Source organism: Musca autumnalis, unplaced genomic scaffold (assembly GCF_047663935.1).
Source record: "Musca autumnalis isolate F117 unplaced genomic scaffold, ASM4766393v1 scaffold_1, whole genome shotgun sequence".
Lineage (NCBI taxonomy): Eukaryota > Metazoa > Arthropoda > Insecta > Diptera > Muscidae > Musca > Musca autumnalis.
In genome coordinates this window covers 298,894,969-298,917,327 of record NW_027411644.1, presented here as the reverse complement: position 1 = coordinate 298,917,327, position 22,359 = coordinate 298,894,969, and the positions used below count along the sequence as shown (strand labels likewise).

Below are 22,359 nucleotides of genomic sequence, written 5' to 3'. Positions count from 1 at the left end.
AAGATCTTCGTTGTTAGTCCCCCCCTAATGTTATTTAGTTAGTTATGAAAGCTGTTACGATGATTGATTCCTCGTCGCTCCCATCTAAGGTGTGATGAAATCGATCTGGTTGTTATTTCGTTGTTATAGTCGGTTGTGTGTGACACCGCAGAGCAGCAGTGTTTTCAACTGCACCACGTTTGTCCACACACAGCTATTTAGTTTGAATAAGCTTTAAATTAAGTTTCACACACACACAAACTCATTTATGTTTTTTCTGAATTTCCAAAAAAAATCATATAAATCATAAAAAAAATTACAAAAATATATTTAAAAATGTTTTCTTATGCAATTGGGAGTGGGATTGTTATCATATTAACCTTCCCATTAACATTTAAGACGGTGCTCTTGGAGCAACTTTAAATGGAAGGTGCTTACACCTGGGAAGTTTTTGCGCCGAAGCGCTTTTTAAACAAATCGCGAAAAGTTGACATTTTTTTGGAAATCGCAAGTCCTATCGAAATGGTAATAAAGAAAATTTGGTAGCTATGAAAATTCTCTACAAGATTGACCTTTATGATAAATTCGTAGGTTTTACCGTTATTAAGATATAGAAGTTCAAATTGGGTCAATGCATTGACTGTATCTACCTTATAAAATAAAGTCATACGTGGTGCGCCTTAACTAACTTTAATTGAAAACCGCTTACATCTGGGAAGTTTTTGCGGATTTTGAAACAGCAATGTTCATAGGTGAGGAAAATCGATCAACAAGAAAAAATCGCTGGAGGAATTTTTAAATAAATCGCGGTTAGGTTTTTTAGGGTTTTCACGATTTTGCTTGGAAACCGCAAGTTCTATCGAAATGGGACTAAAGAAAATGTTGTAGCAGTGACAATTCTGTACAAGATTGACCCGTGTAATATTTTCGCAGGTTTTACCGTTTTTGATATATAGAAGTTTAGATCAATCATTCAGATTTTTTCTCAGGTCTTCAGGATTTTGTTTGAAAACACGAAGTCCTATGGGAATGGTTCTAAAGAAAATATTGTAGCTGTGAAAATTCTCTACAAGATTGGCTTTGGTATCTATTTCCTAGGTTGAACCATTTTTAAGATATATAAGTTTAAGTTGGGAAATTGCAGTCATGACATTGTTTTATAAGGAGACGATACAGTCAGTGCATTGCCAATTTGAACTTCTATATCTCAAAAACGGTAAGACCTACGAACATATTATAAAGGCCAGTCTTGTAGAGAATTTTTGTAGCTACAACATTGTCTTTTGTACTATTTCGATAGGTCTTACGGTTTCCAGGCAAAATCGTGAAAACCTAAATAACCCTTAAAAATGCCGATTTATTTAAAAAGCGCTCCGGCGTTTTTTTGGTTTTTTGATTTTTCTCATCTATGAAGATTGTAGTTTCAGAATCCGCAAAAACTTCCCAGGTGTAAGCACATTCCATTTAAAGATGCTTCAAGTGCACCGTGTTAATCTTCCGATTCCAATTTTGGCTGACGACACACATTTCGTACTAGCCACTAAAAAAAGACTAACTCTGTAGTATGAACCACAAGGACTATTTGAGGTAGTCTTATAGGGTTTGCCTAAAGATTTATGGAGTAGATATCCTAAACACTGCGCCTAATTATTCCATCACAGACCACTACAAATAAAATATAATCCTTCTATATTGCAAAAATACAATTTGGGCGTAGTTTGGTACATTAGGACCATTATCGGGCCCATATCTCAAGAAATATTGATTTCCCTTAGCAAAAAAAGGTGAAGACATTTTTGTTTGCTATACATAATGATGTAGTCAAGATTTCCAAGACTACCTGCTAAGGACATTTCAACACGATCCAAGAAGAGACCTTAAGATGAATTAAAGCAAAGGAGTTTTGAATTTATGCGGAGGAGGTACCTGAAGGAACAGACCAACTTAGCACATCTTGAAACTGGATATAATGCTGAGAGTAATTTCTTCAAAATTGAGCATGTCATCCAACCATTTTTAGTTGGTCACCGTAGAATTTTTTAGAGTTCTTGGGTAATTTTGCTAGGAATAATGGACTTGCCCACGAAAATTTCAAAACAATCCTCGAAAAGCCCTTAAACTGAACTTTATGAAAAAAATTTTTTTCCTTTCTACTTTTTTATTAGGGTTAGGACTTTTTTACAGCCTCGTATCGCTGTATCATATTTTGATTAGTTTTATATCTAAGATTAGATAAAATAATTTATCTATGATTAGATAAAATCAAAGTCATTTCAAAAATTTCTATATGAGCTTTTTTAACAAACTTTTGAAGTCGCTATAAACAGATACACGTATAACTGAAAATAAGCATAGGAGCAATACGACACACGGTGTCACGACAGCGGACAAAACTAGTCAAAAACAAGTAAGAAAAGCGTTAAGTTCGGCCGGGCTGAACTTTTTATACCCTCCACTACGAACTGTTTTGAAGTGAATAGGAACAATTAGTTTTATTTCGTTTATGAAAGTACTAAACTCTTCCTTTTATTGTAGGAGTAGTAGATATATCTCAACTGATAATACTCCCCTCAAAAGAGTTAATATGGGGCGACATTTTTGTTCGTTCCAAAACATGGACCAATATTTAAAATTTTCCGAATTGAGCGAAATACATAAAATTGGGCAAAACCGATTCTACCTAAACGTGGATATTCTGGATTTGGATAGTTAACAACGTCGGAAGCGCCGTTCTATGGATGCTGTATAAAACGTTAACCTGTACCGATAAATTTCTGGAGGAAAGTTTCATAACTCCAGCGAAGACTAAATACCATTGCATATTGTGGTTAAAACGTTCAAAATACCGAAAATTGGGAGGGATCTTTCTATGGGGGTATATAAAAACATGGAACAATAACGGAAATTTTCAGATGGGGTATAAAACTACCACCAACGGAGAAATATTAAATTTCATCCGTTTCGATGGGATATTGATGACACAACCTTAAACTACGGAAAATCGGAAAGTACACTTCTATGGGGTTATTTGAAGAAAAGGACTTATACTGATAATTCTCTCCTGCAATATTTTATACACACATGGCAATTTAATAACTAAGTTTCAGTCATATCGGTGGTATATTGAGGCCACAACTTTCAAAATACCGTAAATGGGGGTATTTGAGGTCGTCGACCTATACCGGCACATTTCGGCTGGAATGTTTCATACCTCTATTAAAAACGTAATGCCAAATATCAGCTATTTTGGTGGAGAACGAGCTATATGTAGAAAATCGGAAAGTACCTTTCTATGGGGACTATATGAAGACATAGACCTATACCGACAAACTTCAGGTGGAAAGTTTTATACCCTCAACGAAGACTAAGTATTATCTTGCAGCCATTTCCGTGTTATAACAAGTAAAAAAGTATCAGTCGGCTTTGCCGACAGATAGGGTATATAGATTGATATACTCTGTGTAGATTGATATACTTTTTTCCCTAAAAAACGTATGCATGTAGGGGTGTTTTCAAAACTTTGGGCGTATGAACCGACAAAAATATGGATAGGATTAAAGCGCAAAAATTTGCGGGAATATCGACAGATAGGGCTTTTTTACCATACTAGCATACTAAAAACAAAAAATCGCTATAAACAGGAAGGATCCTCGAACAGACCCCTAACCACACAAAAATGTTGAACATTTGTGTGGTTGGTACCCCAAGGATAGGACAGATAGGGCCCAAATTTGAATATAAACTTAGTTTCGATAATATTTAGAGATCCAAAGTTTGGACAAATCGGTTGCTACATCTATGAGATATCACGCGTACCATTTTAGCGAATATTTTCGAACTCTTGTGGGAGAGGTACCGGAAGGAGTGGACCTATAAGCACCACCTTCGAATTTCATCTAATATTCGAAGAAATATTACGATATCCAAAGTGTGGACGAACGTAGTATTCTCTTCGAGCTCTCCAGTCACTACATATGGCGCCCTAGGGGCCTTTTACAACTTTCGGGCTTTTTTCTCAAGAAGTATGGACTTGCCCCAGAAAAAAGTTTTACTGTCGTAAGGGAGGCTCTGAATGCAAGTTGCTTCATCAAAAATCAAAGTGTGTGGGAGGTACCCGAAGGAGTGGACAAATATAGTCCATATTCGATCCTGACCTATAACTGGTAGATATATTAGGATGTGTATGTATGGACCAATTCGGTGTCTCCCATCAAGAGTTATCGTGCTCACAAATTTTCCGAACTTTTGTGGGGGGAGGGTACCTGAAGCAGTGGACCGATATGGCTTATCTTCGAACTTAAACTAAGGTTGCACAAAATATTACGAAGGCCACATTTTGGACCAAATCGGAAGATTCGTTCGAGAGTTATCTTGCGCTCCAACCACTACACACGGTGCCATAGGGAATTTTCCACCTTTGAGTCTATTTTCTCGGAAGTATGAATACAATTTGCTACAACAAAAATCTAAGCTAAACTAAACTGAACTTTTCCCAAAAATTGTTGTGGGAGGTACTCGAAGGAGTAAACCGATTGAGTCCATATTGCAACCTTATCTATGTCTGGTACACATTTCACGATGAGCAAAGTATGGACCAAATCGGTTACTCCCTTCAAGAGTTATCGTGTGCAAAAAATTTCCGAACATTTTCCAACTTTTGTGGGAGAGGTACCGGAAGGAAAGGCAAAATTTTAACCGAATCGGTTCATCCTTTCGAGAGTTATCGTGCGCTTCAGCCAGCCAGACAGACGGACGGACATTGCTAAATCGACTACAAATTTTCTGAAACACATTTCGTCCAAACATACTTGGGGTCTAAAACCATTATTTCGATGAGGCACATTTTGCCCGTATGAAAGTGTGTATACCCTCGTTAGCATAAATGCTGAGGGTATAATGAGGCTAAAACCTTCAATATACCGAAAATTTGGATGTACCGTTGTATGAAGTTACCCCCCAAAACATGCACGTATACCGACAAATTTCTGAGGGAAATTTTTGTAGCCCAGAAAAAGACTAAATACAAAATTACAGCTACTTCGGTGAAATAAAGAGGCTGCAGAATTCAAAATACCGATAATCGGAAGGTACCGTTCTTTCAAAACGTTGAAAAAAAAGACTAAATACCAAATTTCAGCCACTTCGGTGGAATAATGAGGCTAAAACCTTCAAAATACCGAAAATCGGGCGGTGCCGTTCTATGGGAGAAATTTTAGCCTTTTCGGTGTTATAATGAGGCTAAACCCTTCAAAACACCGAAAATTGGGATGTACCGTTCCATGGGGCAAACATTAAAGCATGGACCGGTACAGATAAATTTCTGGGAGAAAGTTATGCATCCCAAAAGAGGACGAGTATAACTAAAACCTTCAAAAATACCGAAAATTGGGACATATCGTCCTATGGGGACTATATGAGGGCGTGTGACCTATGTATAACGACAAATTTCATATGGAATGTTTTATACCCCAAATGAAGACTAACCACCAATTTTCAGCCATTTCGGTGTTATATTAAGGCCACAACCTTCAAAATATCGAAAATCGGGAGGTACCGCCCTATGGGGGGTATATGAAGGCGTGGACCTATACCTACAAATTTCCGGGGGAAAGCTTTATTCCCCCAACGAAGACTAAATACCAAATTTCAGCCTGAAACCTTCAAAATATTGAAAATCGGGAGATATCGTCCTATGGGGTCTATATCAAAACTTGGGCCTATATAAGCATTTTATGGTAGAAATATTTCATAGCCTTTGGAAACACAAAATACAAACTTACAACCCATTCTATGGTCAAATGGGACTAATACATTCAAAATATCTTAAAGTGACGTGTACTATATATGGGGCGTTATATGGGGGCTATATAAACAAACTTTGGTAGAAAGGTTTTTAGCCTCTGGAGACACAAAATACCAAATTACAACCAATTCGGTGCTCAAATGGGATAAATTTCTTTAAAACGACGAAGCGTCACGCGTCACTTTGTATGGGGGCTATACGAAAACGTGGATTTACATAGTCCGCTTTCAATACCAAAAGTCCTACATACATATAATAGATTTTACCAAAATTTCATCCACCTACTTCAATCCATACGGACGCTATAGTGATTTCCACAGACGGACGGACATGGCTATATCGATGTAGAATTGCACGCTGATCAAGAATCTATCTAATATATAAAAGGCAATGTGTGTATGTTAGTATGTTTGTTTGTTTGTATGTTTGTATGTTTGTATGTTCCGAATAGACTCAAAAACGGCTGAATAGATTTTCTTGAAAATTTCAGATAATGTACTGGGAACACCGGTGGTGAAAATAGGCTATATATTTTTTTTGAATGGTCGTCGCGGAAGTGAAATATCGCGGTCATCCCAAATTAATCAATAATGTATTATTTCAGATAATATACCTAATTTTAGTAAGCGTGACTACAAAACCGCTAAAACACTGGCTTCAATATGTGGGATAACGCGGTCAACGCCATATTTTGGAATACAGTAAAATCCCGATGACTTGAGATGTCACTATATAGAAATTCCGAAAAATCGATTGGGAAATCTTATGAAATTTTGTATGTGGAGTTTTTAGGTCTGAGAATAGGTCGTAATCTATTTTTTTATCCCGCTAAGTGTAGTGACCGGTGGTCCTCCCCACAATTTTTTTAAGAAAACCGCGAAATTCAAGGTACGTTTTAATATATTGTTTACAAATTGTTTGCAATGCTATGGTAATTACAGTCTTGACCCTGAATGGTCGTCGCGGAAGTGAAAATCGCGGTCATCCCAAAATTTTCAAAAATGTATTATTTCAATTAATTAGAACTGTCGTAGGCTGTTTTTATACGGCTAGGAGTAGTGACCGGTGGTCCTCCTCCACAAAGTTTTTAAGAAAATCTGAAATCTTTGATATTTGTGAACGTATTGTTTACAGATTGTTTTCCCTGAATGATCGCGGTCATCACAAAGTTTTCAAAAATGTATTATTTCATAATTTTAGTAAGCGTGACACAAAAATGATATAAACACTAGCTTGAACAAGTGGGATAGCGCGGTCGTGAGCTATTTTAATACGGCTAAGTGTAGTGACCGGAGGTTCTCCTTCAAATTTTTTTTTAAGTCTGAAGTCCATGATATTTTTGAACGTATTGTTTACAGATTGTTTGCAATACTACTGTAATTACTGTCTTGACCCTGAATGGTCTTCGCGGAAGTGAAATATCTCGAAAAGTGAAATATCGCGGTCATCACAAAATTTGCAAACATTTATTATTTCAGATAATATACATAATTTTGTAAGCGTGCCTAAAAAACGCTGAACACTAAACAATAAGTGGGACAGCGCGATCAACTCCACATTTTGGAATACAGTAAAATCCTGATAACTTGAGATGTCACAAGATCGAAATTCCAGAAAGATCCATTGGAAATCAGACAATGTTATTGATATACAATACAATATCATCATTGGAATCAGAATACCGCGATCGTGTTCGATTTTTGAAAATATTATAATTACGGATAAAATCTCAAAATGTGGGAAGTGAAACTTCATGAGCATTGATTTCAGTCCTTGGAATAGCTAGATAAAGATACATTTTTTAAATACAGCAAAATCTCGATAATAACAACTACAATTTATAGAAGTAATTTTTTTTTATGAATTATATAAATGTTGCCATACATATCCCGAAGGAACATACATTTCGCTGAGGGGTATTTTACCACTATTGCATATAGAGCGCGAAGAAAAAAGGCGTTACGTTCGATCGGGCTGAATGAGGTTAAATCCACCAAAAATAGCGAAAATTAGGCGCCACCGTTCTATGGGAGCTATATCAAAACGAGGACGTATACTGAACAGTGTCTATATCTCTGAACTATAGAAAATCGGGAGGTACTGTTTTATGGGAGCTATATCAAAACGTGAACCTATTACTGTTACATACCGAGCGCAAATAAAAAGGCGCGTCTTTCGGTCGATACGAATATTTATGCTTTTCTCTTTAAAATATATTAAAACCAGATTTCAGCCATTTCGGTGTGATAATGATGTTAAATCCTCAAAAATAGAAAATCAGCCGGTACCGTTCTATGGGAGCTATATCAAAACGTGGACCTATACCAACAATTCTTTGCAGTAATAATTACGACCCCAACCGAGACCAACAATCCAATATATAGCAATGTTAATTGACGTGCACCGACCATTATATGTGGGTCACAAAGTGCTTTAAACTGTCGATTTATGGTGAAGGGTATAATAAAAGAGATTTTATATCTTAAATTTGGGGGATACCATTATATGGAATTTATGTCAAAACATTGATTTATATTATGAAGTTTCTAGAGGGATGCCTAATTATGGGTGTATCAATACTGGATAGATAACTAAAGTTTACACGGAGAACCCAAACAACGGGCCAGCAACGCGGACCGGGTCAGCTAGTATATATATAAAATTGAAAATTGTTTGTCTGTTTGTTTGTTTGTTTGTTTGTTTGTGCCTTATAGACTCGAAAACCGCTGAACAGATCTTACTGAAATGTTTAGGGTGCATTGCTACATGGCCTGGAATGAAAATAGGCTATATCATTTTTTGAAATTTTGCGTTGATCTGGAGATATAGCATCAAAACCTGAGGTACCTCCAAAAAATTTAGATTTTGTATGCAAATATCTTTAGAACTGTTACAGATACAATCTCCAAATTTTGTATGTGTGACGGAGTTTGATGTAGAAATAAATTTACCAAATTATATTCAAATCGGTTCAGATTTGGATATAGCTCCCATCTACATATATTTTCGGCCGATTTCCTTATTTTATGCACCAAACACGCCATATATGTCCAATTTCGCTGAAATTTAGAATGTGTGATGTATATTGGCCTAGAAATATATGTGCCAATTTACTTTCAAATCGGTTCAGATTTCATGTATTTGATGCATCAAACACACTATATATGTCCAAAATCACTGAAATTTAAATGTGGCAAATTATATTGAAATCGGTTCAGGTTTGTATATAACTCCCATATATATTTTCGGCAGATTTTCCGCATTTGATGCACCAAACACGCTATATATGTCTAATTTCGCTGAAATTTAGAATGTGTGATGGATATTGGCCTAGAAATATATGTGCCAATTTATATAGAAATCGGTTCGGATTTGGATATAGCTCCTATATATATTTTTCTACCGATTTCATGTATTTGAGGCACCAAACACGCTATTTATATCCAATTTCAATAAAATTTGGAATGTGTAACGGAATTTGGTCTAGGCATAAATGTGCCGAATTATATCGAAATCGGTTCAGATTTGGATATAGCTCCAATATATATTTTCGGCCGATTTTCCACATTTGATGCACCAAACACGCTATATATGTCCAAATTCACTGAAATTTGGAATGTGTAACGGAATTTGGTCTAGGCATAAATGTGCCGAATTATATCGAAATCGCTTCAAATTTGGATATAGCTCCTTTATATATTTTCGACCGATTTCCTGTATTTTATGCACCAAACTCGCTATATATGTCCAATTTCGCTGAAATTTGGAATGCGTAACTGGGTTTGGTCTAGACATAAATGTGCCAAATTATATCGAGATCGGTTCAGATTTTAATATAGCTTCCATATATATTTTCGGCCGATTTCCAGTATTTTATGCACCAAACATGCTATTATGTCGAATTTCGTTGAAATTTGGAATATGTGACGGTATTGGCCTAGAAATAGATGTTCCAAATTATATCGAAATCGGTTCAGATTTGGATGTAGCTTCACGCTACATATGTCCGATTTCAATGACATTCGTAATGTGCGACGGAATTTGGCCTAGAAATAATTGTGCAAAAATACTTCGAAATCGGTTCAGATTTAGATATAGCTCCCATGTATATTTTCGGCCGATTCTGTGTATTTGATTTGATATATACGTCCCATCTCAATGAAATTTGTATCATTATTGACATATCTATATCAATATTGGAGTAAAAATTATCAATAACAGATGCAGTTATCCTAAGAGTAATTTAAGATGTCCCAATAGGCTGATTAAATGACAAGTATCCTCAAACTTAAGGTACTCAATTTTAGTGTTGTTCCTAATTTAATTATCTCCTTTAAAGGAGAGAGTGGACTCAGAAGTGTTAGAGTATATAAAATTTGTAAATGTGACCTACGTAGGACTCATTCATTTATTTTTCAATTAGTCGGGGTAGCGAAGCGCACCGGGTTAAGCTAGTAGGGTATAAAAACTAGTTGTTGTTATTTATTTCAGTTCGTGGTGGAGTGTACAAAAGGTTCTGCCCGGCCGAATTTAACGCCGTTCTTGTTTTCTAAGTGCTCGTAAAATATATTTTTTTACGCTTCGGCTAACTAGAAATCCAAACTTTTATTTATGTCGTACACCTACAAGCGTGTAACTTATTATATTGCTAAGAAATGCTGATGTTCTTCTTTTCGCAATAAAATAATCGAAAACTAATCTTGCCTTAATCAGGAATCCTATATTCTATAAAAATTCAACCACAATTTTAATATTTTTATTCGATCACGCTATAAAGCAATGTCTGCGGCGATTATCATTTTGGACTTTAATCACGTTGTGCCATCAAAAGAAAAAAACATAAACAAACCAAATGAAGTGAAGTGGTTTCCCGAGAACCACACATATTAATCACATTGCTTTTATTTTCATTTCCAATGACTAATTCATTGTTTTGGTCTAATTTTCTAAAACGTAGAAAAATGAAGAAACTTTCACAAACAAATCCATGCCAACCAACTCTACCACAATCCACTAATATCTTATCAATATCACTGTTAAACTGTTCGGAAGAAGAAGTTCTCTAAAGGCTTAGTAATATTCCGTTTAAAGGCAATTGCTGTTTTTAAGTGGCGTTATCGCAATAAACTTCCGTACGAAAAAATGCTAATCGTTTTATTGCACCGCAGCTTAATAACCTTCACCCAACACCCTCCTACCTACCTTATCATGGCCCATAGATGGTAAATGTTATCTGCAGCCGCTGTTAAACTCTTGAGAAATGTTAAAAGAAAATTACCGTCAAAGCTATAAAAGTAAAAGTAATACAAATATTTGCAAACATTAACACTTCAAACGGTGAAAGAAAATAGTGACAAAAATACGGAAGTTAGAAAGAAGGAAGGAAAAAAACAAAATGAAATTATTTCTAACTCTAACAATAGCCGTAACATTATTCGGCTCACTGGCACAAGGTCGTGGCATATCGGAAGATCGTTTGGCTGAAATTCGCAAGCAATTAATTGACACTCGTGTCATTGGCGGTTCTGATGTTCCCGAGGGTGCCATACCCTTCCAGGTGTCCATACAAACAACATTTGGCGAACACATTTGTGGTGGTTCCATTATTGCCCCAGAATGGATTTTAACGGCGGCCCATTGCATGGAATGGCCTAAACAATATTTGAAAATTGTCACAGGAACTGTAAATTGGACAACGCCCGATGCTGAATATTTGGTGGATGATGTGAAAATACATTGCCTCTACAATCAACCCATGTATCACAATGACATTGCCCTGTTACGCTTGAACAAACCAATTGTCTACAACGAAAAGACACAACCTGTGGAATTGGCCCACAGCAATGTCTTAAAGCAGGGTGACAAATTGGTACTCTCCGGCTGGGGCAGCACTAAATTGTGGGGACGTACTCCTGATATTCTACAAAGTGTGGAACTTGATTATATGGAACATGATAAATGCGCCGCTGGAGTTAAGAAAGCCGAATGGTTGGGTGCTGGCAACATTTGCACTGATACAAGTGATGGCAAAGGCTCTTGCCACAATGACTCTGGTGGTCCTCTCTATGATGCTGTCAACAAGGTTTTGGTTGGCATTGTCAATTGGGGTGAGCCATGTGCCGTTGGTATCCCAGATGTTTTTGCCAGTATTGCTTATTATCATGATTGGATTTTAACGAATATGGCAGGAAGTGGTAGCTGTTAGACGCCGAAGAAATGTGGGTGAAATGGATGAAAAGCCATAGCGAACAAATAGTATTAATACAAAAGAACAAATTATTATAATATTTATTATTTAAATAAAAAATGTGTATTACAAATAAATGTAAAATATAAATTATTTAAATTTGAAAATAAATTAAATATAAGAACCTCTCCGAAGAGTTTATTACCAAATGAGGTTTCAGACAAGGAGACGGCCTGTCGTGTGATCTCTTCAACATCCTGCTGGAAAAAGTCATACGATACGCGAAGGTCAAAAGAAGTGGAACAATATACACAAACAGCCATAGCATAGACTAATAAATGTATAGACAGAGAAATCCTCTCAGTGAGTATGTTCGAATGGGTGACGTATGGGATGGAAGATACCAAGGAACGGTCCTGACCGGTTTTAACATGGCAAAGCCCAGGATTTATCTTGGTCCCTCTTTCATCTCAAGTGGACACTGACCTCCCCGTGGTGTCACCTGGGAAACTGTCTTTAACAACCGTTAAAGGTAGTGAGCCAACATGTACAAGGCCGACATTACTGCCATACAGGAAATACGATGGATTGGGAAAGGCGTCACAACAACACCTAAAGGTTACGCACTGTATTATAGCTGTCATGACGTAAAGCATGAGTTTGGTTGCGGATTTGTAGTTAGTCGGAGGCTAAAACATCTGGTATCAAGCTTCACCCCAGTGAATGAAAGACTTGCTGCAATTCGAATAAAAGCTAAATTCTTCAACATCAGCTTAATTTGCGCACTGAAGAAAAGGACGAACAGACCAAAGATATATTTTACGAGCGCTTAGAAGAAACATATGACCGTTGCCCTGGAAAGGAGAATATCTTTGGCCCGACATTCTGGAAATTCAGTCTCCACAGTAAAACATCTGACAATTGTAAGAGGCTGATAGACTTTGCAGCTGCAAAAACATGGTAGTTAGCAGTACCAGATTTAAGCATCTTGATATTCATAAGGGCACCTGGTTGTGTCCAGATCAAAGAACAAGTAATCAAATTGATCATGTTGTGATAGATGGAAGACATTCATCGAGCGTGTTGGATGTACCATCGTTCCGAGGCGGAAACATTGATTCGGACCACTACCTTGTTGCAGCAAAGGTACGCACCCGCTTAAACGTAGCAAACAAAGTAAGAACAGACACAACACGAAAGTTAGACATCGGTAAGCTGCAATCACAACAGATAGCCATAGCATATTCCACTCAACTAGCTTAATCAAAACACTCCTCATCCCGATAACATATCAGCGCAATGACAAAGCATTGCCCACTCCATGCAAGCAGCCGCAAAATCCATACTTGGATACCAGAGACCTGCACCAAGGGATCCATGGTATGATCAGGAGTGTCGTGCTGCCACCGAAGATAAAAATGCGGCATAAGTGCTACTTTACAATCAGTAGCAACGCGTAGCGCACGAGAGGGGTTTCCGGAGAAAAAAAGAGAGGAGAAACCTCTTTTGAGCAGGAAAAAGAGAGAGATGGAAAAGCGGGAGTGTGAAAAAATCGAGATGTACAGGAGCCAGAATGAAGTCCGAAAATTCTACCAAAGAGTCAAGCATCAAACTGATGGCTTTGGTACAGGCACATCCTCCTGTAGAGACCAGCAAGGTAATTTGGTACCTGATACAGATACTCGTAGTGTACTCAGTATAAGGAAAGAACATTTTTCAAAACTGTTGGTATCCAATAGCAGCGAAGACGATGAAGATACCACAGTCCCAATCCCAGAAGATGGTATTGAATGTATACCGTCCAGCCATGATGAGGTAAAGACAGCAATAAATCGGCTGAAGAATAATAAGGCAGCAGGAGCCGATGGTTTACCAGCCGAGCTGTTCAAAACCGGAGGCGACACCCTGATAAGGTGTATTCATCAGCTAGTTAGCACCATCTGGCAGGAAGAATGAATACCCGACGATTGGAACCTGAGTATCCTGTGCCCCATCCACAAGAAGAGAGATAAGACTGTATGCTCTAACTATAGGGGCATAAGTCTACTCCCTATTGCCTACAAGATCGTGTTCTGGGATATTGTGCGAACGACTAAAGCCTATGGTCAACGTGATAATTGGACCATACCAATGCGGCTTTAGACCTGGCAAGTCCACCACCAGATATTTACCCTGCTGCAAATCCTGGAGAAGACCCATGAGATGCAGATCGACACCTACCACCTTTTTGTCGATTATAAAGCAGCCTTCGACAGCCCGCTGCGTTCCAAGATATTCCAAGCCATGTCTGAATTTGATATCCCCGCAAAGCTCATCCGGTTTTGTAAAATGACTTTAACTGACACGAGGTCCTCAGTTAAAATAGGAAAGAACCTCTCCGAAGGGTTTGGTGCCAAAAGAGGTTTCAGACAAGGAGACAGCCTTTCGTGTGATCTCTTCAACATCCTGCTGGAAGAGGCAACCGTCAAAAGAAGTGGCACAATCTACACCAAAAGTCACATGTTACTTGCTTATGCTGATGATATAGACATCATGGGCCGATCAGTAAAAGAAGTAACTGATAGCTTTATTAAGGTCAAAAGAGAATCTTCTAAAGTGGGTCTGGGGGTAAACGGTGAGAAGACCAAGTTGATGGTGTCGACGCGCAATGCGTCCATTGAGCTCGGACCGACTGTGGAAGTTGGTTCCTATAATATTGATGTAGTAAAAGACTTCGTCTACCTCGGCACCTCCGTAAACACAACAAACGACATCAGTTGTGAAATAACAAAAAGAATTGTATTGGCCAACAGATGCTACTTTGGTTTAAGTAAGCAGTTTAAAAACAAAGCCACATCTCGTCAACGAAAATAACGCTCTACAAAACACTGAAACTACCCGTGCTGATGTATGGCTCCGAAGCATGGGTACTTGCGCAAGCAGACATAGCAGTGCTTGGTGTGTTTGAGTTGACGGTGAATATCGACTGACAAATTTGCAAAAGTCGAAATGGAATGTGCTAAAGTCGGTCTGGCAGTAAACGGCGATAAAACCAAGTTGATGGTATCGACGCGTAATACGTCCACAGATATATATATAGCCAAAATATAAACATGGCCTTATGAGAGCACATAGGTTTCAATCAAGAAATTTTTGGCCGAAACCCTATTTTTGAAGTTTCGAAATTTTAATTTTTTTTTGCACAGAATAATAAAAAACACATCAAGTCATCTGAAAATAATTTGTTTTTGTAAATAATGTTAGTGTGCGTTGATTGGCGCAGTACCAAAGTTGACACTTTTTTATGTAAAAAAAACAGACTTTGTGCTGTAAAATATACAATTTTTGTTGTATTGCGTCGCTGCATAAATATACAGAAGTGAGACCAAAGTTATTATGAATCGGGAAGCTGTTAATGAGTACTTTCATAATATTTACAAAAAGAACGATGATATTTCTAAAATTAGCGTAATAAAATCAATGTTTTTATATATATTAAAAATTATTTTTTACAAAAATTTTTTAAATATTCTTAAACTTTTAAAAAATGTCCAAATACGTCCACCTCCAAATCGAATTTAAAAGATAGCAGGAGGTCTGTACTAATAAATTCAGAAGTCAAATCGTGCTCAAATTTGCCACAGTTAAAGTGAAGTGGATTTTTTTTACCCTCCACCATAGGATGGGGGTATATTAAGTTTGTCACTACGTTTGTAACTACTCGAAATAATCATTGTAGACCCCACAAAGTATATATATTCTTGATCAGCGTGCATGTCCGTCCGTCTGTCCGTCTGTGGAAATCACTCTAGCGTCCGACCGGATTGACGTAGGTGGATAAAATTTTGGGAAAATCTATTATTTGAACGTAGGACTTTTGGTATTGAAAGTGGGCTATGTAGGTCTACGCTTTCGTATAGCCCCCATACAAAATGACGCGTCGTCGATTTAAGGAATTTTTAAGATATTTATTCCATTTTACCACCGAATTGATTGTAATTTGGTATTTTGTGTCTCCAGAGGCCAAAAAACATTCCTACCAAAGTTGGTTTATATGGGTCCACGTTTTGGTATAGCCCCCATATAACGTCCCATATAAAGTACGCGTCATTTTAATATATTTTGAATGTATTAGTCCCATTTGACAACAGAATCGGTTGCAACTTTGTATTTTGTGTTTCCAGAGGCTAAGAAACATTTCGACCATAAAATGTTTATATAGGTCCACGTTTTGATATAGCCCCCATAGGACGATATCTCCCGATTTTCGGTATTTTGAAGGTTTTGGCCTCATTATCACACCGAGATGGCTGAAATTTGGTATTTAGTCTTCGTTGGGCATATAAAACTTCCCCCCCAGAAATTTGTAGGTATAGGTCCGCGCCATCATATAGCCCCAATAGAACGGTAACTTCCGATTTTCGGTATTTTGAAGGTTGTGGTCACATTAATCCACCGAAATGGCTGAAATTTGTGGTGGAGGGTATAAAAAGTTCGGCCCGACCGAACTTAACGCTTTTCCTACTTGTTTGTTTTTTGATTTTTCTCATCTATGAACATTGTACTTTCAGAATCCGCAGAAACTTCCCAAGTTTAAGCACCTTCCATTTAAAGTTGCTTCAAGAGCACCGTGTTATTCCATGTGAAAAAAATGATACATTTTTTTCGCGCTATACCAAATCATTGACATATACCAAACATGTTTGGTAACCAAACTTCCTCATAAAGGACTCGAAATATTAAATTACGTTAAAATAACTTTGAAAGAAATTTTTGAAAAAGTTTGAGAGTTATCTTGCACAATAGCCGGCAGGGTTTTGGACTTTTGGGCCATTATCCTAGAAAGTATTGGCTTACTCCGGAACAAAATGTACCATCGTAAATGAAGCCGCTCCAACAACCTACTGAAAAAGAATCAAAACGATGCGAGCGGAACTCTTAAAATTCACTTTATCCGAATTTTGTGTGGGAGGTACCCGAAGGAGTGGACCGATATAGTCTATATTTCAATCTCATACATGACTGGATGAAATAATACGATGTGCAAAGCCTGCATCAATCAGAAACTCCCTGCGAGAATTATCTTGCGGATTTGCCATTTTGGTTGGTACCGTCAAGGTTTCTTGGAGCTTTTAGACCAATATCTCAGGAAGTATGGACCTCCGCAAGAAAAAATTGTACCGTCGTAAAGGGAGCCGCAAGGAGAAAAAAAAATTGCAAAACCATCCGAGAGGAGCTCTTAAACTTCACTTTATCCGAATTTTGTGTGGGAGGTACCCGAAGCAGTGGCCCAATATAGGCCATATTTGAACCCGATCTATATCTGGAAGGAACAATACGGTGTGCGAAGTTTGGACCAAATCGATTGCTCCCTTCGAGATTTATCGTTCACACCGTTTTACAGAAAAATTTTGAACTTTTGTGGGGGAGGTACCCGAAGCAGTGGACCGATATGGTCCATCTTCGAACTTAAAATAAGTTTGGACAAAATATTACGATACCCAAAATTTGGTTTGCATCGGTTGATCCATTCGAGAGTTATCGTGCGCACCAGCCAGACAGACAGACGCATGAACATGGCTAAATCGACTCCAAATTGTCTGAAACGAAGTTTAGACCCCAAGTATGTTTGGAAGAAATTCGTTTCAGACAATTTGGAGTCCGTTATTTCGATGAGGTACGTTTTTGGTCGTATCAAAGTGTATATACCCTTTCTAGCCTAAAGGCTGAGGGTAAAAAACCTTGCAATATAAGAAGGTGATGGTTTATTTTGGCGTAGACTGTGCTTGTCCACGCCAAAATAAATTTACGATTTCATAGACCAGTGGAGGCTTGAGGGTCATGGTAGAACAAACCACGTAAAGTAAGTACTACAACAAATACAACTCAACAACAACCACATAGGAATTTGTTTTTGTTTGTAATGTTAGTATCGAAAATACATGTAAACAAAATAAGGAAATGTCTATAAATTATTGGAAATTAAAATACTAATATTTTTTCACATTTGATTGAATATTTTGGAAAACATGAATGAAAACTCGTAAGATTTTCAATCTGAATGTTTCCATATCATTCCGCTAAATGTATAATTTCTCGCAGAAAGTAGAATTCTTGCAAAAATGTTTGGGCCGCTGGTAATTCATCGAAAAATGAAATGCTGCTTTAATTATGTGTTTTTGAAATCAAAATAGTACACGTTTATTAGGACTTTATATTTTTCACGTTTAACAAAATACCACACATATTAACAAATATTTCGCCGCCTCTATAAGCGGTGTTTTAGTGTGCGGCACGTCGTTCAGACTTAGAGGAGGTTACATGTCAATGATATGAAGCCGCCTTTATGGGAAATAGTTTTTTTCTGATGAATAATTTTTTTTTTTTCAAAAAATATATATCCCTAATATACATCGAACATAGAAATATCAATATATATATAAAATTCTTCGAGTCTGCCATGATGTTCGAAATTAAACTCCTCCGAAACGGCTGGACCGAATTCGATGAAATTTTGTATGTGGAGTTTTTAGGTCTAAGAATAGGTTTTTAGCTATTTTTCATACGGGTCAGTGGAGTGACCAGGGTACCTCCCCCACAAAATTTTTTAAGAAAACGTGAAATTAAGGATATTTTTGAACGTATTGTTTAAAATTTACTTGCAAAACTATATTAAATACTGCCTCGATCCTGAATGGTAATCTCGGAAGTGGAATATCGCGGTCAGCCCAATTTTTCAAAAATGTATTTTTATAGATAAGTCCCAATTTACATTGGGGGAGTTTACTTGCGGCAATTGTCATTTTGTAGGTGAGAGAGGTGAGGCATGTGGTAACCCTTTGCCTCTCAGCACCCTCTCTCACCTACAAACTGACAATTGCCGCAAGTAAACTCGCCTAATGTAAATTGGGACTAATACCCTTAATTTTAGTAAGCGTGACTACACAAACGCTATAAACACTGGCTTCAATAAGTGGGAATGCGCGATCAACAGTACAGTACATCCCCGATAATGTTAACTTTCGCTTGACCGAAGTTCCAAAAAAATCGATTGAGAACCTAATTTTAAAGATGGTTAAAAAACTTGAACGTCTAAAAAAATTAGCATAGGTCACTAAAACGACGGGCCAACAATGCGGTGTATCTATAATCTATCTAAATGTATGTCCAGTTCTTTAAGACTAACACGATGTTCTAAATTAAACTTCCGAATCAGCTGGACCGAATTTGATGAAATTTTGTGTGTACGTTCATAAGGTGGGAGAATACCGAAAATGCAGTGGGTGGGCGACCTCCCCCACATCGCGTTTTAACAAATCGCGAAATCTCAGAGATTATTAGATATATTAGTGTTAGATACATCAGCAATGGTGGCCTCTGCCATTAATGGGTGTTTTGGAAGCAGAATCCCGCGATTTTTGAAAACTTTATTCTTACTGCAAGCACGCCATGAACATTGACTTCAGTGCTTGGAAAAATTCGATCAGAATCAGGTTTTTAATACAGCAAAGTCTGGATAAATTCAACAAGCATTTTGAATTCATTTTTCATGAATCACTGATATTTTCATGTTTAGGAGCCTAAAATAATAACGTATTCAGTGAATCAGCACTTTGTTAACAAAAAGTAAAAGTGGCGTTAAGTTCGACCGCGCCGAACTTTTTCACCATTCACCACAATTTATATTGAAACCAGATTTTAGCCATTTCGGCATTTCGGCTGAAACCTCCAAGGGCGACTAAATACCAAATATAGCCATATCGGTTGAATAATGCGGCTAAAACCTTGAATATAATAAAAATCGGGAGGTACCGTTCTATGTACTCTATATAAAAACCTAAACATGTACCGAATAGTCTATGTGGGAATGTCTTCTACATAGAACGAAGACTAAATACCAAATTATAGCCATGACGGTGGGAAACCTCCAAACTGTTCTATGATAGCTATATCAGAACGTGGACTTATACCGACAAGTCTCTGCAGGTATGTTTACCACCCCCGACGGAGACCAACAACAACCATTTCGGTGGGAGAATTAGGCAAAACCTCCTTACTATAGAAAATCATGAGGTACCATTTTATGGGAGCTTTATCAAAAAGTGGACCTGTAGCGACAATTCTCTGCAGGCGTATTTACGACCCCCAACGGACACCAACAAACCAAATTATAGCTATTTCAGTTTAATAATTTGGGTAAAATCTTGAAAATACCCAACATCGGGTGCTTTATCAAAAACTGAACGCAGAATGGGAATGCTTATACCCCAAGGGAGAAAAAATCCCATTTAATGGCGAATACCGAAAATCAGGTGGTACAGTTCCATGGGGATTATATTAAAAGGCGGACCGGTATAACCCATTTCCAATACCAAACATTTTAGGAGAAATTCATTACAAAGTTCAATGTTAAATATTGCGGGCTGTATCTTGATTTCAGCTGAAGAACATCGCTACATTAACTCATTTTTATTGTGATCAAAAAAATCGAAGTGTTACACATGGAAACAAAATGTTAGTTATACCTGTCATCTTATGGTGGAGGCTATTATTAAAAGAATTTCCTTTATTTTGAAAATTTTGCCTTTTCAGGCGAATATAATTTTTAGTATTAATTTTTAATTAATTCCTCTTTGGAATGGAGCTTTATGATCAATAATGCATCTGAAAAAGGAAAGCCGACGATTCGAACCAATACACCTACCACTATGTAACATGCATGTTTCGCCTTCGGTAAAGGCTCTTCAGACATATCGGATGTGGAGTGGCTTCGATGTCCTCGAACTTTTCTTCTTTCAAATGCATTTTGTTTTGTTTTCTACAACGGCAATGGGGATTTTCCCATTAGTTGTGCTTTCATGACAAACGCTTAGCGCTGCCTTTGAAAGTAAAGAGTTTGGCTCTGAACGCTAACACGCCGTGACAACACTTTTTCCTGTGTTTTTCAAGGACGTGGGTTCAAACCCAAGCCTGGCTCAGCTGTTTTTATTTATTTTGAAAATTTTTCCTTTTCAAGCGAAGATTATTTTTAGTATTAATTTTTAATTAATTTCTCTTTGAAATCGAGCTTTATGATTTTAAATCTGGAGATACAAATACATGAGAGTTTTGCTAAAAATTTTATTTTATGAAGTTTCAAGAAAAATGCATAGTTACGTCAATTCGGTTCGAAAATCGCAACATTTCATTCGTAATTCGATTATTCTATTTGTAATTCAAATTATTCCCTTTGTAATTCGTCTATTCTATTTGTAATTCAAATTATTCCATTTGTAATTCGAATTATTCCATTTATAAAAAGGAAAGGAACAAATGGAATAATTCGGATTACAAATAAAATAGTTCGAATCACAAGTAAAATAAGTCGAATTACAAATTCAGATTCAATTCGAATCATTTTAGTTGTAATTCGACAATTCCATTTTTAATTCGTAAAATTTTATTTGTAATTCGAGAATTTCATTTGTAATTCGAAATATTTCAATTATAATTCAAATTATTCCATTTGTAATTCGAATTTATCCATTTGTAATTCGAATTATTCTACTTGTAATTCGAATTATTCCACATATAATTCCAATTATTCTATTTGTAATATGAATTATTACATTTGTAATTCGAATTATTCTATTTGTAATTCGAAACATTTCATTTGTAATTGGTAAAAACTAAATAGAAAATCAAGGTAACCAAAATGTGTTTAAATTTGTTTCAAATGGAATAATTCGAATTACAAATGGAATAATTTGAATTACGAATAAAACAATTCGAATTACAAGTAAAATAATTCGAATTACAAATGGAATAATTCGAATTACAAATAGATTAATTCGAACTACAAATGGAATAATTAGAATTATAAATAAAATAATACGAATTACAAATGGAATTCTCGAATAACAATTGAAATGTTTCGAATTACAAATGGAATAATCGAATTACAAATGAAATGTTACGAATTACAACTGGAATGTTGAATTACATCTGAAAAAGGTATAGAGCTGCACCTCATACGACATCATTCATACGAAGTATTTCTTGAATTTAGAATTCATATGTAAGAAAGTCGCCAGAAAAATTGTTTAATTTTTGACATATAATCGTATTTCCTTCTTGAAGTTGCCTATTTAAATCGCCTACCTTAAATGAAATTATGTTTTTGAACGAAGTGGTTTTCCGGTATTACAGTCCGTACTATTGGAAATCTTAATTTTTTTTCCTTAAAAAAATATCTGAAATTTGATAGCTCCGTTTCGCATTGGCAAATGTGGACATTTCAACAAATGAGATTTCTTAAGGACTGATATACGAAAAGTCAGCATCTTGAACCCACAATGACAGATTGCATATTTTATTACATATTTTATTTTTATAGCAGATAATTTTAAACAGAAAAAAACAACCATAAAAC

The 22,359-nt window shown here is 36.6% G+C and overlaps 1 protein-coding gene across 1 annotated transcript; it reads left to right on the top strand.

Annotated features, from left to right (window-relative positions):
- Positions 1–11,120: 11,120 nt before the first annotated feature.
- LOC141391382 (chymotrypsin-2-like) lies at positions 11,121–12,049 on the top strand. Its single transcript, XM_073964286.1, has one exon. The coding sequence runs from the start codon at positions 11,178–11,180 to the stop codon at positions 11,985–11,987; it is 810 nt and encodes a 269-aa protein (XP_073820387.1). The 5' UTR covers positions 11,121–11,177; the 3' UTR covers positions 11,988–12,049.
- The last annotated feature ends 10,310 nt before the right edge of the window (positions 12,050–22,359 follow it).